At 52.6% G+C, this 17,978-nt stretch overlaps 1 protein-coding gene across 2 annotated transcripts in view; it reads right to left on the minus strand.

Annotated features, from left to right (window-relative positions):
* The window catches only part of Phactr3 (phosphatase and actin regulator 3), a 210,951-nt gene that overhangs the window by 186,488 nt on the left and 6,485 nt on the right, over positions 1 to 17,978 (minus strand). Inside the window, exon 1 of one of the 2 annotated variants that reach the window (XM_055596274.1) lies at positions 2,717 to 3,219. The exons of the other annotated variant lie outside the window; for it this stretch is intronic. Coding sequence (XP_055452249.1) covers positions 2,717 to 2,831 — 115 coding nt within the window. The 5' untranslated portion in view covers positions 2,832 to 3,219. Of the gene's footprint in view, positions 1 to 2,716; positions 3,220 to 17,978 lie in introns of those variants that run through there. 2 annotated transcript variants of the gene reach the window in all.

Consider the following 17,978-nt stretch of genomic DNA (forward strand, 5'->3'; position numbering starts at 1 on the left):
CCAGGTTAGGCTTCAGCCTTCAGATAGTGTACCAGCTTTGAAGTCTCCCACATTCCTGTAGGGAGCCACTCACTCACCCACATTCTGTAAGGAAGCCCAATAAACTCACGGGTTTCTCCAGGTTCGACTTTGGTAGGACTGTATGTGGGTTTGTCATGGGTCCTCTTTCTCTGTAAGGGGAGAAGGACTAGACATTCATTTGTGTTTCCCAGAGCAAGAGTTCCCTCAACAGAGACAGACACAGGCATGTAAGTGTCCCACGGCCAAAGCAATTAGATCAGACACTTAAGGCTTCCCCACGTGGCACACCCCAGTGGCTATATTCCACCCACATAGACCTGTAACAGGGAGAGAAGACAGAAGAAGACAGAAGCTCAGAGCAGAGGGACCTACAGGAGGACACTCATGGAGAGAAAGAGGCTCCAAAGCACCCTTGAGTTTGCTTTTCCAAGGATGCTTTTGAGTTTTAACCAAGAGAATGTTGTTGAATTAAAAATGCCTTGGGGGAGGGCAAAAGCAATTTAGGACTGTTTTACAAAAATAGAGAATGCGGTTGGTGGCAGGCAGTTCTGTGTGCTTGAACCTGGCCGCTGGGTAGCTAGTAGCTGTGCTCAGTGGAGCCCTCAGTTAGAGCAGCAGGTGGACAGGGGGAAGAGACCAGACATGGAGGGTCAGATGAAGGGCTGTGGAAAGCAGTGACTAGAATATCAGACCAACCGGAAGCCCCAAGTCCCACGCAGTACGGGTGATCACACCAGGGTGGATGGGTGGCAGGCCCTATCAAGACACGTAAGAAAAAGTAATTCTAAATGCCCTGCCCAGACGCTCAGGCAGTCTCCCACCAACAGGGATATGCAAGCACCTTCCACACCCCACTCTTCCAGTTTCAGGCTTGTGGGTGTCTCTCACCCCGGAGAGTCTGATTGTTTGGCCAGAGCTCCAGTGTGGATGCTCAGTGCCATCAATGGCCCTACCACTCATGGAATTTACACGCACTTCAGACTGCTCGCTCCCCGCAGCTGCTCACTTGGTTCCGTCTTGACCATTCTAACCAGCCGACGGCTCTGGCACATGTCCTTCTGTGGCCTAACTCCATCCTGGGCACCAGAGCCCTCCTCCTGTCTCCCTCTTGGACAGGCAGCAACCCACCCGTCAAGCCCACCCCTGCCGCCCACAGATGCATCAGCTTGCAGACAGCCAAAAAGCTAAGTCCTCCATAATTTCCCTTCCAACTTTGCCTCTTTTTAACTGCCGGGGAGACAAAAAGAGTGGGAGGGATTCTCTGGTAAGGGGCCATTCATCTCTCATAGTATCTCTGAGAGCTTGGAAAGCCATCCACCATGCGTGTTTCAGATGACTGAGGGAAGACATCATCAGTGACTTAAGGGTGTGCTCACTGTGGTCCGCCCGCCTGGGGAAACTCCGTGGGAATCAACTTGCCCTCCTAGACGGGCAGATTCAGGGACTCCCTCTCCTGGGACATGGGTATGAGCAAGTGTGACTACTTATGTTGTGTCACAGTCCTAACAAAGACATCTTAGGAGACTTGGTGGGCTCATGGTTTAAAATTTCCATACCAGCTCCTGGTACCCGAAGAGCTACTTTTTAAAGGGGGAGATTTTCTGGGCAGTTCCAATAGCTCTTATGGAATGCCTCCTCACAAAGCCAGCCCCTGGGATTATCTCAACTTTAATGCCACCATTTAACAATCATTTAACACCATTAAGTCCCCCGTTCAGGGGTCCTTGCATTTAGAGAAAAGTCTACAAAGGAAGGCAAGGGACGGTGGGTGTTATCAAACAGCAGCTATGAGGGATTACACCTCATAAAGACACAGAACAGAGCCCCTCCATCCAACACCACACACCAGCTTTGAATTTTTTTTTTTTTTTTTTTTTTTTTTTGAAAGATCCATTTCAGAAGCTCTGACTTCTCCCCAGAAGTGAAAATTGCCTTCTGGTGGAGAAAGGTTTTAATGATCACTTTGCTTCCTGCGTCTCCATGGTGACGGGGAGCACACAGCCCACCCCCTCCTGCTTCATTAGGCCTTTCTTGGTCCCAGGAAAGTCATCAATCAAGCTGCATGGACGCTTCTGTGACCTGTTTATCACCTAAACAATCCACGTTGCCTTCAGTGTGGAGGAGTGGACAAGCCCACAGAGCGGAAAGAAACCCAGCTCTGCCGGGCGCACACCCTTCATTTCCCCACAGCAGCTCGGTCCAGCACACCTGTCCTGGGAGGCGGGCGTGCCCAGGTGTGCCAGGCCTGGCTAGAGTCCTGGTGCTCAGTGACAGCACTGGGCGCGGTGGCCACAGGACCGTCCGTGGGGACCACGGGACCCTAGGAGGGCCTGGACAGGGGACAGAGTAGGCAGCAATCCTGGGACGAGGTGACCAGTGGACCCTTCTCCTGGTCAGTCGGTCCCACCCGAGGACATCCCCTATTGCGAAGGCAATGCTCAGCTGCCGGCTAACCGGGCACACTGCAAAGCGCCCAGCTCTACCGGCAAAACGGTTTGTCTCCGGACAAAGGGCTCCGAGGCACCCCAGCCCTGCGTGATGGGGATAGGAACCACGGGCCCTGGTGGCGCCTGAGTCCGGGCCGCCGTTCTCCTCGGTGAAGGCGGGGGAGCTGTGGCGCGTGGGGACACGGTCCCCATGCCACCTGCCTCGTGTCTCCCCCACCCCGCCCGGCCGTCCCCGCCCGGCCCGGTACCTGGGTTCTCCCCGGCGTCCGTGGAGGTGGCTGAGGAGTCGCTGAGGAAGCTGGGGTCACTCTGAGAGCGGCCCCGCGACACAAGGCAGCCGCTACCGTCCTCGGATGCGGCCATGGGAAAGGCGACGCGGGGGCAAGTTGGAAGGAGATGCGGAATCAGAGCATCCTAGGCGGCCAAGGTCACCGGCGAGGGGGCTGGAAGGGGCGTCTTTTTTAAAAGGAAAAGCAAAAGGGACCAGGAAAGGGAAGGAACGGAGGAGGACGCCGGGGCTGGCTTCAGGGTGGGGAGACAAAAGCCGTGCCGGCTGCAGCCAGGCGCATCCCGGCGTGCGCGGCCTCGCCTTGTTATTTATTCGTATTTATTCCCATTCTTCAGCTTATATTCCAGGAGAAAAAGAAAAAAAGTTGAACCAGGAAATAAAAACTTTTTCTTGTCAGTGTTTATGGCGTGCTTGGGGCTGGGGGAGATGTCCAGGAATGTCTGGGGGTGCTCCCTCCCCCCACCCCACCCCCCACCCCCCCGAAAAAAAGGGAAAAAGGAGAATCTTTGCTTCTTGCAATTGCTTTAATCTGAAAGCTGTTCTTGGAGCATCTGTTGGAAAACATTAGGATTCTCCCATCATGCCACGCGAGGAGCATGACGTCACGGAGCTGGGAGTGAGAATGAGTGGTGATGGGGAGGGGTCTCAAATACCTGGACTGCCAGGGAACACAGGGGCTGGGTCTTGGGTTATGATCCGCCCACTACCATACCTGGTGCTCTAAGACAGAAAGCACCCATGTGCCCTCCTTCCTCCCACCTCCACCCCTAACTTCCCCCTCCCCCCGCCCACAGGAGAGGAGGAGCCCTGAGGCGAGGGCGGTGCCTCCCTTGAAGGCACTCTCCAGGCAGATCCAGGCACTCCTGGCAGCTCTGGCTTCACTGCCCTTCTCTTGGGGATGGTAATGCTGGTGATCTCCGCCCCCCCCGCCCCCACCCCGTCACCATGGATAGGGAGCAGTACCAAGTTCGTGGCCAAAGCCCGTGGGACACCACTTTCTTCCCCTCTACTCCTCCGTGGGGTCCTCAGCCCACCGAGAGGGTACAGGTGCCTTCCACGGAGTTTCCCTTAGGCGCCTTTAAGGAAGCTGAGAGGCCAGGGACTTAAGGCCCCCTTCACCTCCCCTAAGGTGCTAATGGGCCCTTCTCACTTTTCTGGCAGGTACTTGGAGGTGGGCTGGGAAAGCCATTCCCCTACAGTGGGAAAAAACTAGGAAAGGAAAGTCCAATAAAGGGTAAGAGTAGGGTCAGAGACCATGCTGTGTCACCTCGGCTGGAGAATGCCAGGGGACACTTGAGAAGCAGAGGTGGGAAATTAGATTTTACCTCTGGGGCAGGTGATGACACAGGCTCCAAAGTAAAAGAGGTTATAAAAAGCTCTCTGGGCACACACCAGGCAGGAGAGCCTTGACCTTCAGAGTCTTCAGACCCTGGCTGGGTTCCTGGGTGTTGTGCAAATCCCCCTCCAAGGAAGTCCTAGCCTCAGTAGCCCAGGGTGTGTGTGTGGAAACCTCACTTTCTATCTCCTTTCCTCCATAAACTCCCTGAACAAAAGGGACTGGAAGTCCCTTCCAGACTGAGCAGACCACGCTTCATGACAGTCCAAAAGCACAGACTACCCCGACGCCCATCAATGATCACTTGATGGCTCCCCACCCTTCAGAGGCTGAGAGGCGGGAACTGCGTGAGTTTGGAGTCACCTGGGGCTACACGGTGAAATCCTGTCTCCAAACAAAACAGTGAGCAGATAGGAGCCACTGTGGAAGGCCCTGAGACACTTGCACGGGAGAGAAGCCAGCTGTGAAATGCTAGGTCTCCTCTGACCCCACTGCAAAGGAGTAGCCATAGAATAAGAGCAGAGCCTTGGGGGTGCATAGGACAGGGTAGGGGGCAGAACACAGGGTTATGGAAAATGGGTGCATGGCTTCTGTGAGGTAATCCTAGATACTCAGGATGATCTAAAATTGACCTGTGGAGACAGTTTCCCAATTCTGTACAACTAAGCTCCACAGAACTCAACAGAACTCTATACGTTATATGGGTGAGCTTTGTAGTATGCCAATTATTTTGGTAAACTTTTTTCTTCCTAAATTGTGTATAGAGGTGTCAGACTGAGCTTGTATGTGAAGAAAGCCAGGGTGTCACCTTTGCCACTGAGGCTCTCACCTGGCAATCTGCCTGGCCCCACTCAAAATCAAATGATGCTCATTGAGTGAACCCCAATGGTAGCCAGTGTTAAAAAACTAAAAACTTAGTTCCCACAACTCAGGGCAACCCTGAGGACCAATGCCCTGGGCAGCTTAAAATAGTTACACATACACACACACTACACCACACACACACACACACCACCACACACATACAGACACACACATGCATGCAGAAGAGATAAGAAAAAGCCTGCTGGAGGACCAGTTTCCTTCCACGTCTTCCAAGTGAGCTGCATTCTTACAGAGAGTACAGATTCGTAGAAATGTCCACCCATCCATCCAAGATTTCCTGAGCATCTACTTTGTGCCCCAACTGCTGATTTCCCAGAAAAGCATAGTGAACAAACAAGACCTCACCTTGTTTAGGGGGTACCCTATGGCTAATTCACAAGCAAGCAAGCAAGCCAGCAATGGGGTCAAGAGGTCTCCCTGGAGGAGAGGTGGGCATGGTGAGAAGTGATGCTCAGAGAACAGAAGCATGAGAAAACCACACGTAGCAAAGATTCAGGGCAAAGGTCTTGAGAGGGATAGCACAGAGTTCTGCTGTCCCTGCAGAGAGGTGGGGATCAATCCAGGGTTCTGTGTCTGCTCTGTAGGGCCCAGCTCGATCATCCTGTGTCTTCTTAGGCCCTTAGTTCTGAGAGTGGGGCAAGGTCCCTAGCTGCAGAGGTGTGTCTCCTTTGGGTGCTGTTGGGGAGGCACTGCTTGGGTGGGAAGGGGCACGGAGGTAGATTAGGAGGCCGTCAAACTTGCAGGCTGGAGGAGTCAGAGGCAGTGGGCAGGCTAGCCAGAGATAAATGAGATGAGGGTGAGAGAGGGACAGAGAAGCCAGATTTGATGCTCTGATGAGGAAGTAGACTGGGGAGGGGAATCAAGGGAACTGTGGAGTTCAATACTGACAGTAGGTGAGTAGGAGGACCGGAAGAGGGTGGGGCAGGGTGGCACAGGGCGTTTGCTCCATCAGGCTGGGCATCGGGGAAGGTGCAAACCGCAGCAAGACAGTCATGTTCTGCTCCAACATTCTCAAGGCTGGGAGACCCTTCTCCAGGCCTGCATTTCTGCATCTGTAGCATGAACACACAGACCCTCTCTGCCGGCCCAGGCCCAGGAAGCGACTCAAGGTCCACTTGTGAGTGCTGGCCCAGTGTTGGCTCACGTGACTTGTCCTACCCCGACGGCGTCTACAGGGCCTATTCCGCTCTGACAGCATGCATGGCCATGCTGTGGTCTGTAGGGAGTGGAAGAGAAGCAGAATGAGTGAAATCTGGGTGAATGGGTGCTGCTGACACGGCCACGCCAATGATCTCAGAGCCTCAAACCCACAGAGAAATGGCAAAAGCCTTCCCCTGGAGTGAGGCTTGGAAGAGTGGCAAGCCTTCCTCTGGTCCAAGTGTGGATGCTGGCAGGGTGTGCAGAAAATATTCACTGTAGCCTTCTCTACCCTCCAGGACCCCACATTTGCAGGCTGAAAGCTGCTCCCCTCCAGGGCCTGCTCTTACTAAGATTAGCTAAGCCCACCTCCTCGATGGAGCTGTATACCCTAAATCCTGCCTTTTTCTCCAGCTATATGTTGTAACCCTGTCAATTTGTTCAACTGTATGTAATGAACACACTGAGCTTCCAGGGAGCCATGGCTTCTGCAGCCTAGAGCCCAGATCACCTGATCCCAGGTGTCATCTGTGTGTCTTCTGTCTTTTCTTCATTTCCTCTCTGCCTCAGTCAGGTCCATCCCTGGAGCCATCTTGGATGCTGCAGTGAGCAATGGTCACTCACAGGCCAGCCACCAGGCGGGCACACAGATGGTCAGTTGGATCTGAATCTGCTTCACACAAGTACCCATCAGCTCATATTCCCAGGAACTAAGTATCTTGACATCCTAGAGAAATGACGGTCCAAGCCACCCCTCAGGGTGGGGAAGTATTTCTGTCACGTTTGTTTGACTGCCAGTACCTGGCATGCAGCTAGCATCCAGGGAACAATGCTATTAGCCAGACAAGAAAAGAAATACCTATGGGGGTGCCCTGGTCACACGATCTCTGACCTGGAAGTGTGAGCTGCAGCTCCATGTGACCTAAGAGGCCAGAAAATTTCATCCCGCTTAGTTCAAAGTACAACACACACATACCCAGGACACCAGCAATTTCTCTTTGCCCTTACTGTGGAAACACGGAGCCAGCAAACTTCAGATACTTAAAAATAACTTCTCAAGCCATGTCTTTACCTGGATCTCAGGGACCAGCTGAAGAGGTGCAAAGAACAAAACGCCCAAAACTTGGAAACATCAGCCACGAGTCAATCACCTCTTTAGATATTAGCTGGATGAGAAAGCAGCCAGCTCTGCCCTCTGCTGGCCACGAGAGAAACTGCACCCACCCAACGCTTGCCAGACACAGCTTTGAACTTGGTTCCTTTTTGCCTGTAGTTCTCTGCTTTAGGCACTGCCCACGGTGGTGTCCAGAGCAAACCCCTCGGGCTGGGGAAATAGTTCAGTAGGTTCCATCTTGGGGACCAAAAGTTCTGATTCTCAGCTCCCCACATGTTGGCCAATCTGTAACCCCAACACAAAGGAGGAAGAGATGGGATCCCCTGAGCAAGCGGGCTAGATAGATTAGTCAAGTCAGTGAGCTCTGGGTTCAAATGAGAGACCCTCCCCCAAGACAGAAGTGAAAATGGACCAAGAAAGACAGCAGATGACAAGACCAAGAAAGACAACTCAGGCCTCAGCATATAAGGTTCCCATCATAACATACACACACACCAACAGACATACATGCCCATATATCTCTCCTTGAGTGTAGAGATGGAGAGTGGCTTGATGGTTAAGGGCACTGGCTTTAGAACTGGACATAGCAGCTCAAGCCTTTAACCCCAGCACTTGGGAGGTAGAGGCAGGCTGATATCTGAGTTCAAAGCCAGAGCAAAAAGAAGAAGGAGGAGACAACAAATGAATTGCAGAAGGAGGAGGAGGAGAACGACGAGGAGGAGGGGGAGAATGACAATGGCAGCTGCTTTTACAGAGGACTGGGTTTGGTTCTCAGCACCCACACAATGGCTCACAACCATCTGCAACTCCAGAGAGATACGATGTACCGTCTTCTGAAATCCGTGGGCTGTGGGGTAGTTTCATAGGTGCAGACAAAACACGCACAAACGTAACCTAAAATTAAGTAATTGCATGTGTTTTGAAGCCTCCATCAATGAAAGCACACACCTGTAACACCAGCGCTCAGGAAACTGAACGAGGAGGATTGTGAGGCCCAGATAAGCCTGTACCTTCATTACATAGTACGTGGTATGACCCTGGTATGTGGATGGGGGAAGGGGACGCCTCACCTCACCAGCACTGTGCCTTTGGTATGACTCACGGACACCCTCGTGTGTATTCAGTGAGGTAGCACAGCTGCCTTTACTGCCCCTGACATACATAGGTGACAGGGACAGAGGCATCTGTCACACAGTGATGAAAGAGAGTAGACTAACAGACAAACGGGGCGAAGGAGAGGACCCCAACAACACAGATAGAATGCACCCTAGCCACCATCGTGTGCTTGTGTTACATGACCATTCTCTGCACAGTCCTCGCGGAGCTACGAGCCTGCCGGTGATCTTTCGTTAATCACAGATACTCCCTGAAGTGAGAGCGGCCAACAAAAGCAGAGGACCAGGCATGGGGGTGAGGGGTGAACAGAGAAAGCCCAATGAAGAACACACACTGAGTGTTACCCGTGGCCCTGATTACCTCCTGTTCCCTACCCTTCATGGCCTCCAGGGCCTAAAACAGCAGCCCTGTGAGCTCAGTGACCTAGGGGGATGAAAAGAATCTACAGCTGAATAAAGAACCGTGGGCCAAGTTCCTGGACATCTTGTAAAAGGAGTGAATACCCTGATGCCGAAGCCTGGAAGTGGAGGTCCCACCGGATGGTCATTTAGCTCTTACGGCATGCTGATGGCGACGAAGGTTTACTGTTCCCAGCATCTCTGATGCCACAGCTCACAAAGTCCACTGCAGTCTGATGCTCCCTTTGTGAAAAGCTGGAAAACGAGGGACCTAGCAGTAAGTGCTCACCCTGGGCCATGAGTGGAGCCCAAGTCCTGGCTCCAGCACTGGACTCCTGAACACATCCTGACACAGACCATTCCGTGTTTCTCAGATTCCCTGAAAGCCTCTGACTTGTCTGTGAGAGAAGGGGAAGGGCAAAGGGGAGGATGAAGTGGCAGAATAATAGCGACAGCTTTTAAGCAAAGGTGTATCACTTTCTTGGGTGGCAAGACGCCATCCTGGAGTTGGGATAGTTATGGTTTCTGAAACAGCAGAGTTGAGGTTTGATGAGAACTTATGACTTACAGAAGGTGTCACACCTCATGGGGATCACAAGAATCTCTTGCCTCCCGCTGCCAGCCCATTCCTGGTACTGGCCCACAACACCACTCTGTCGTATCTCTGGCTCATACCACAGATACTCACTCAACAAACAGCTATCAAACACTATCTCTGCACCAGGCTCTGTCCCACTGGCCGCTAGTCACAGGACGATTGGACCAGCCTGTATGGAAGAGCAGAGCGCCAACGCCATCACTGGAGACACAGGGAGCCGGCAGAATACCGAATGGGGGAGGATCAAGAAATGTATTAGTTATTTGCTTCACCACTGTGACAAAATGCCTGAGAAAAGTAACTTAAGGAACGAAGGAAGGGTAAGTGGGTGTATTTTGGCTCATAGTCAAAGGGTCCAGTCCATCCTGGTGGAAAGATGGTTGCACCGGCAAGAGCCTGAGGCAGCCAGTGAACATGGCAGCTGCAGCCAGGGAGGAAATGAGTGCTCGTGCTCAGTCCCCAGGAAGGAGATGAGAGCTCATGCTCAGTCCCCAGGGAAAAGATGAGTCCTTGTGCTCAGTCCTTGCTCCCTCTTTTTAACTAATGTTCAGGACCCCATTCCGTTGGCTAGGTGCTCCCACTTCACCCAGAAGCTCATTCTGGGCACACACAGAAGGCTGCCTCCTAGGTCAAGATCAACTCTCACAGGAAGGGTGCTCACTGGAGTCTTGTCAGCTCAACGCAAGCTGGAGTCTGAGTCAGACTGGCCTGTGGGGCATCTCCTTGATTGCTGACAGCTGGAGAAGGACCTCACCCACTGTGGTTGTAACACCCCCCAGCCAGGCATTCCTTGTGTATAAGAAAACAAACTGAGTAAGCCACGGGGAACAAGCCAGTGAGCAGCCTTCCTCCACGGCCTCTGCTTCAGTTCTACCTCAGGTTCCTTCCGTCACGATGGGCTGTAAGCTGTAAGCTGAAATAAACCCTTCCCTCCTCAAGTTGCCTTTAGTCACGGTGTTTACTAAGCAAACTCATAAAGGGAGTCTCCTAGGAGGAACTGACATTCCTGGCCTCCATGTGACTGGTGTCCATGTAGGACCTGCCACGTGCCAGGCACTGGGTGAAGAGACGCAACAATGTCCTCTTTGCCACCCACCCCACACACACACACTCTACCGCATCCCACCTCTGCCCTTACACATACACACAGGCACAGAGATATACACAGAGAGAGAGAGAGAGAGAGAACATGTAGGAACCTGTTGGGCAGAACACATACTGGGTATGAAGTCCAGAGGCATCACACAGCCAAAGAGCCATCATTCTGTGACTGTTTCGTTTTTTTTTTTCCTCTCCCCAGATCATATGAACAGGCACTAAGCTGAACAAGCTCTGCTCTCCAAAGGTAGCCATATAGGTGTAAGATGGACCAGACACAGGTCGGTTAGTGGGTGTCATGGCTTGAATGTGAAACCTTCCCCGTAGACTCGTGTATTTAAATAATTGGTCCCCAGCAGTAGCTCTTGCCTCCTGATCTGTCTGTCCATATACTTAATAAGTCCTGTCACAAGTTCCTGCCACCTCAGGGTGAGCCCCAGCTCCCCTCACACTCCTACCATGGTGGAAAGTAGGCCATCAACCCGTGAGCAAAGGAAGGCCCTCCTCCCTGTCAAGTATTTGATCAGAGTGGCGAGAAAAGTAACTAAGTGGGCATCATGGGACTGAGCAAAGACTGAGTCCTGTGTGTTGCCACCTACAGGAAGGTTGAAAGCAGGTGGCATCGCTCGGTGGTATCAGGATTCATTCTCTAAGGATGGTGAGAGGCCTGGATCCCGTGGCCGGGGGCTGGGGTGGCTCCTGTCACCAAAGACTCGGATGTGAGGAGTCAGTACAGTTGTCATCTGCAGACCTTAGTTACTCCACTTGAACCTGAACATCTGTGATGCATGACTGTCAAGATGGTGGGCGGGGTGCAGACACTGGAACTGTGTGGAAGCCAATGTCAGAAGCAGAATGTGCAGGGCCGAGAAGCCTGGCTACTCTAGGAGATCTGGCGGTATATGAATAAGACTCTTCTGGGCGGCACCAGGACAGCCCCTCAGGACTGTCCTCTTGACCCAGCATGGGATGAAGGGTGGGGCCTTCAGAAGGAGCTTCAGGGGTCTGACCATGAAGGAGCACAAAGGAGACGCATAACCCAGTTGTTATGGCCTTGCTCTGGTCACGTGGTTGTGTTCATTCCACAACGCTCTCTCATCACACACAGTTCATGTTTAAGGAATGGTCTTTGTCACCCACACACTTTCCCCTTCCTCTTCAGTATGTGTGCTTTATTATGGTTGCCAGATGTATGTGCTTGGGGAATCTGGAGCTCAGCCTACTGTTTACCATGACTGGGATTTACACCCAGCCCTCCATGACAGACACCAGCAAAGTGTTCTACCAAGCCCCAGCTCACACAGCTTCAAGTGGGCCTATAATTACACACACACACACACACACACACACACATAGATGCACAGACACTCCACAACACCAATTTTATAGGTGGTACTTTAGCAATACATCCCAAGTTCTGTGGTGATAAAGAGGAGACTGCCAGGAATCAACTCACTCACACCAACTGTGTTGGCAATCACGCCTGTCCACCTGTTCTCTCCAACAGTTGCTGGCCTCGATGCCTGCTGTCACTCTGCACATTTAGAGTTCCACTTAGGCGCATTCATCAGCACCCACTGTGGCTCATGAGCAGCCTGCAGGGGCTGATGCTCACTGGGCACAAGAGCGAGGCCTTCAGGTTGAAGGCAGAACGGGAAAGGTTGGTCCTGCAATAGGAGTGTGCCGGGCTCTACTTCAGGTCCTGAGGTGACAGAAAAGATAATGAGTGGCTCTGTCATCCAAGCATCAGGGGCCCAAAGCCCACTGGGTTCCAGGCTCACAGGCTAACCTATTCGGGGTTGATAGCTCTATCTGTCATTCATTGGTAACCTGTGTCCTCTTACTCAAGGAGTGTCCACAGGGACGTGGTATGTCTGGCAGAGGGGGTGGGAATGAGAGGGTTCTGACAATATGGTAGCCTAGCTCAGGGTGATGGCGCTGGGTAATGTGAATGGTTAGAAACAGATAAGATGTGGGGTGGGGGGCTGCGGTACTGCAATGAGGGGCAGTAGGGGGATGACAGGACCCCAAGAGCTCCCAAGATAAACTCTAGCAAGAGCAGCATGGGACGCCTCTTTTCATTTCCTTAAAGCATTATCAAGCTGCAGAGTGGCCAAGATGCAGCCAGAAGACAGGGGCAGAGCAGGCAGAAGAAAATGAACAGGTTGGTGGATGGGATGGACCAGACACGGAAAGAAGTATGCCAGCTTTCCCTGTGCAGGCCCCTGAGCTAGGCGCTACATGCTCTGCTGGTTGGTGTGTGAGCCCTGTCCCTGGGGGGCTGCTTGTTTCAGTGTGGGATTCTCTGGCCATGAGATTGACGGCTCTAGCTCACGTCTACACACTGTGAATGGGAGAATTCAGCAAACCTCTCCCCACACAATTCCCAATTCCTGCATTTCTCATCAGTATTAAACCAGTCACCCTTGTGATGGGTGGAATCGGGGTCAAGACCACATGACTGTAAGACGGTAGCCAATTTGGATGGTCCCACAGGCTCGGTGTCACCACGGGGTACCTCAAATAGCCAAATGGAAGAGAAATCTGAGGCCAAGAGAGGGAAGAGAGATGAGAAGGATGTGGCTGGCTGCCAACACAGGCTTGAAGGGAGCGTGGCCTCGGTGTGTGGCCTTTGAAACTAGCCACAGCCAGAAGAAAAACAGGGCCTCCGTTTTGCTCAGATTAGCTGAATCATGACAGCCACTAGGAGAGGCAGGTGGTGTCTCTCCCAGAGCCTCCAAGGGAGGGGTACAGCTCAGCCCCACACCTTGTGTTCCTTACCTTGATCTCAGCATGAGGCCTAGAGGGAGCCAGCAGAGACACCTGGACTTCAGGCCATTGGGGGTATGATGTAAATGGCTCGTATCCCAGGCTACCAGGTCTGTGGTCACCGGTTCTGCCTAAAATAGAAAGCTGTGTGCTGGAGCCTACTGTCCGCTGGCAATATCTCCTATAAGGGGAGAAGGGAGGCTGGTGGGGTGCTGTATAAAGTTACACGGGGACCCCAAAGGTCCCTCTCACTTTTTGAAAAAGATTTCTTTTTATCGTGTGTTACTAAGTGTATTGTATGTGCACATATGTGTTCAGGTGCCCGTGGAAGCCCATGGAAGCCCGAGTGATGGAGTGACAGGCAGTTGCGAGCTGCCCGACATGAGTGCTAGGAACCGAACTCCGGTCTTCTGCTAGAGGAATGTGTGCCCATAAGTACTGCCTTCTCTCCAGCCTCCCTTCCCTGCTCCCTGTTCCTCTCTCCCAGCACAGCTGATGCTGGGAAGAGGCCTGTGATTGTGTCTGATATCAGCCTATGAGTCAAAGGGAACGAACCACACATGGATACAGGCAAGAAGGATGGCCAGGCCTCCCAGTGGCGGCCCACCTGAGAAGGGCTGTGTCTGTAGAACAGAACTGTTGCCACCAGCCTGCTTATTCCTGCGGCCCTCAAAGAAAATTGGAAAATCTTTTAGGACCCCTTGAACTAGGCACTAAGGCACAGCATTGGCCTGCTATTGAACGCTTCTCAGGGAGGGAAAAAACAAAGTAGAAAATATAGATTAAGAATAGGGGCAGATGGAGGCAAGATGGCATGATGGGCAAAGCTGCCAAGCCTGATCTCCTGAGCTCAGCCTCTGGGACACATTGGTGAAAGTAGAGGACTGACTCCTGAAAGTGGTTCCCTGATCTCCATGAGCCCACCCAGGGTGCGTGCAGAGACTCACGAGCGCGCACACACACTCTCACACACGTATCCACACAAAGGGTGATGGGGGAGGGGTGTTAGGCCAGATAGCAAAATGTCTGAGAAGCCAGAGCTGGCCAAGGTGAACTGCCCAGAGCGAGTCATTCAGTCCCTTTAAATCTCAGTTCCTTACATTGGTCACGTGAGTCCCATCGCAGCAACACACACACCCACCGACATGAGCAGGGCCGCAGACAGAACCGGCCCTCACTGGGTGCAGGCTGGCATGATTATCACCATCGCTGCAGGACAGCTCCCGAACCCAACACTGTGGAGATTCCCACACAGACCAGGGACCCCCTCACCTGGGCCGGCAACATTCTAAGTTGGAAATCACTTTGGTCTACAAATAAAGAGTCCTCTTTCTTTCTTTATGATCCTAGTGTTTAAAATCTGGAGCTAATTTACCACGATTTCTTGCGGAATACAGGAAACAGAGAGTAAAGCCATTAAAAATAAAAATAGAACTGGAAACACACAGCAAGCCTGGGCCTTAGCAGACTCATTATCTGCGTTGGGAAGAATTAGCTTGGTGAGGAGAGTCGGTCACGCAAGAGGGGAGAACGTTCAGTTAACACAGCTGTCTTGCACACCCAGAAGCAGAGAAATACAGTCCTTAACTTGTATCAGAAACCTCATCTGGTGTAGAGGACTTGTTTTTAGGTCTCCCCTCTAGGTAAGCGGCCTTGACCCTTCTGTCCAAACATGTAACTGCCAGCTCCGCCTGCCAGGATCCCTCTCTGATGGTGGGAGGCAGATCCCAGCAGGCGCTCACAGCAGCATAGAGGTGGGCTCTGATAAGGCTTGGAAGAAGGTCCATCTAGTGTCTGGAGAGCCTCAGTACTAGCGGGAAAGGGCCAGGCGTGGTTATGTACACCTGTAAACCTCAGTACTCTGGAGGCAGATGCTGGAGAATCACCACAAAGTAGAGGGCAGCCTGGTCTACCTAGTGAGTTCCAAGCAAGCCAGGCTACACTGTGAGACCTTGACTCAAAAATAATAATACTAACTGGAGAAGTGATTCGAATCCAAGCAGGCTGGACACATCTATCTCCAGTTTTTCGAATACCCATGAGGTACACTGATGTGATGGCCTCTGAGACTCTGTGCCTTCAGGAAAACCCGGGGCGGCCTGAGACAGAAGAGCTGCCTCCCACCAGAGACTCCTGGGAAAGGGGGCAGCCTCCCACCAGAGACTCCTGGGAAAGGGGGCAGCTCAGCTCCTACAACTGCGCAGGGCTGAAGAAATCGAGAACTTTCTGGAGCCTTCCGTGGGTGGCTCTCCACTAGGAGACCCCGTGTGAGCGGGCTCCAGATGAGCAGACACAACCTGCAAACCACAGCGATGGCCCTCTCTGGGAGTAAGGAAAGAGGAGCTCCCTCCACCGCATTGTGCCCCGCCTTGTCCTGTCCACTCGAGATCCTGCTCAAGCTATAGAATCCACAGGCCAGTGCTATGGGCCAGTTGCTGGGCTTCAGGCTTGGAAGTGAGCAAGTCGCTACTGTGCTGAGCTTGCTCAGTGGAGTGAAAGGCAGTGAAGAGGGTGGCGATTGTGCTGGGGGGAAGGGTGGGTGTCCCACAACCACTCCAGGCTCTGTGATCAACAGCTGGAAGGATTCAGACTCAGGGGCACTTCCAGATGTGCCCCGAGGCAGCAGGATTAGAGGCACAGTCTGCACAAGAGTGTGTAAGACCAGGGTTCCAGTAGGAGGGTCTCTTGGTGGAGCTACCCTGAACACGTGAGATCCCTCTGACGACGTGCGCGCTGTGATCACATGACTGCCAGTGTGGCCCAGGTTTCATGTCAGGCACGGCACGAAGCCAGACTCCAGGAGGCGAGCAGATGTTACACAGAGACACTGCCACCAATGAGAGCAGGCAAGGGAAGGTGTCCCCCCGTCAGAGATGGGGAATCTTTGACGCACAACTCTGACTGAGGGACAAGCCTAAGAAGGATTCTTGGGACGCTGCTGGATGAACTCCTCGCAGCGGCACGAGGTGTGGAGGCTGCAAAGAGCCGCGGAGGGAGTAGCTGAGTGTCAGTACAGCCAGGAAAAGCTGCACTGTGTTTCCCAGAACCATTCCCTTGTACGCTGAGCTCTCCGGCTCAGACGAAAGTGTCGGCAGTGCCCAGGGCTGAGACCATGTGTGGCAGAAGTGACGTTCAAGGCTCAGTCGTGATCGATGATGGGAGCTGGGCCCGTTTCTCTTGGGAAACTTGCTTTTCAAACCCAGGCCACCTTGCAGAAGGCCTGGTGCAGGATCCAAGGCTAGCCCTCAACTCCTGCACTGCCCTCATGTGTATGCTCAAGTCCTGAGTCACAGGAACTTAGAATGTGACCTTATATGGAGATGGGTCTTTAAAAAGGTGACTACAAAGCACCCGTGTAATGTCAACACTCAGGAGGCAGGAGCAGGTGGATCTCTTGTGAATTTAGGACCAGCCTGGGCTACAGAGTGAGCTCCAGGCAGCCTGGGCTACAGAGTGACAACTTTTCTCAAAACAAAACAAAACCATAAAAGGTGAGCGCAGGGCTGGCAGGGCATCTTGGTTCCTAACATGCTTGCCACAGTAACAATGAGGGTTTGATGCCCAGAGCTCACTGGGTTGGACACACAGAGCCTCTGTGCATACGAACCAGACTCCATGCCCAGCAGGAGATGGCAAGCAATGGAGGAACACAATAGCGCTTTTGGACTGTCTTTGTCTTACAGTGTTTTGTCTGGACATTATTTTTACCTTTTTATCTTTTTCTTTACAGGTCTTTTGCATATATATCATGGTTTCCAGTGCGGGGAGATCCCAGTGCTGTGGGGGTGGGGTCAGGAGGACCCCTGCACCCCTGGCACTTTCTGGAGAGCCAGCCTAGCCTATCTGGCAAGCTCAAGGCCAGTGAGAAAGGAAGGAGAGAAAGGTGTGTCCTTCCTGAGGAACAACAGCCGAGGGTGTCCTCTGGTCTCTCCAAGCCTGCGTGCACACATGCTCAAAGAGGCAACTGAGGCCCTCAGAGAAAGCCTTCCTACAGGTGTCAGGCAGATGTACTATCGATACAGAAGACACCTGGAGATACCAGGTGCACACAACGTTAATGAAGACCAGGTGATGTGGTGGCCAGCCAGCTGTAAGGCAAGGACAGGGGCCTCAACAACCAGCTGGCAACTTGATCTTAACCTTCTGGTCTTTGAGAAGGCAAGGCCTGCTGTGTCTGCCTGGCTTGACTAGACAAGAGCCATGCCTATGTCTCACATTGAAAGGCAGATGGGCCATCCTGCCTGGACTGTGGCATGGAAAACACAGCAAGATGGCAGCCACAGCTTGAGGCCCCTAAGTTGCAGAGACTGCTGGAGTGGATAAGTGATGGGCATGGGTCTCTCTGAGAAGGTGATGTTAAGGCTGAGGTGTGAAAGATGGAAGTGAAAAGGGCAGGCTGGCCACTCATTGAGGTTTGGTTATCATCAAAGGTGATAAACCACCGGCAGACAGTACCAGCTAGTTCTACTGCAGTAACAAGCACCGCCAAAGCCTTCACATCTCAGGTTCCCTATGGTCCTGGCACCTGTATTCCAGACCCAGGAAGCAGGCCTTCTCAGCAGTGCCCATGGCTTCCAGATCCTGCCCTGCACCTTGTACTCCTGGAGTTAAATGCTGAAATCCAGCTTCTGTGACTCAGGGATAGTTATACCCCCACTCAGAAGACACCTCTGAGGGGGGGGGGATGTAATTTCCTATTGTGCAGGGGGAAAAAATTGGAAGGATGAGAAAACATAGACAGCAGGACCTCTGATTTCAGCACACATCAAA

The sequence above is a fragment of the Psammomys obesus genome, unplaced genomic scaffold (genome assembly GCF_907164565.1).
Source record: "Psammomys obesus unplaced genomic scaffold, mPsaObe1.curated_primary_1811, whole genome shotgun sequence".
NCBI classification, from domain to species: Eukaryota; Metazoa; Chordata; class Mammalia; order Rodentia; family Muridae; genus Psammomys; species Psammomys obesus.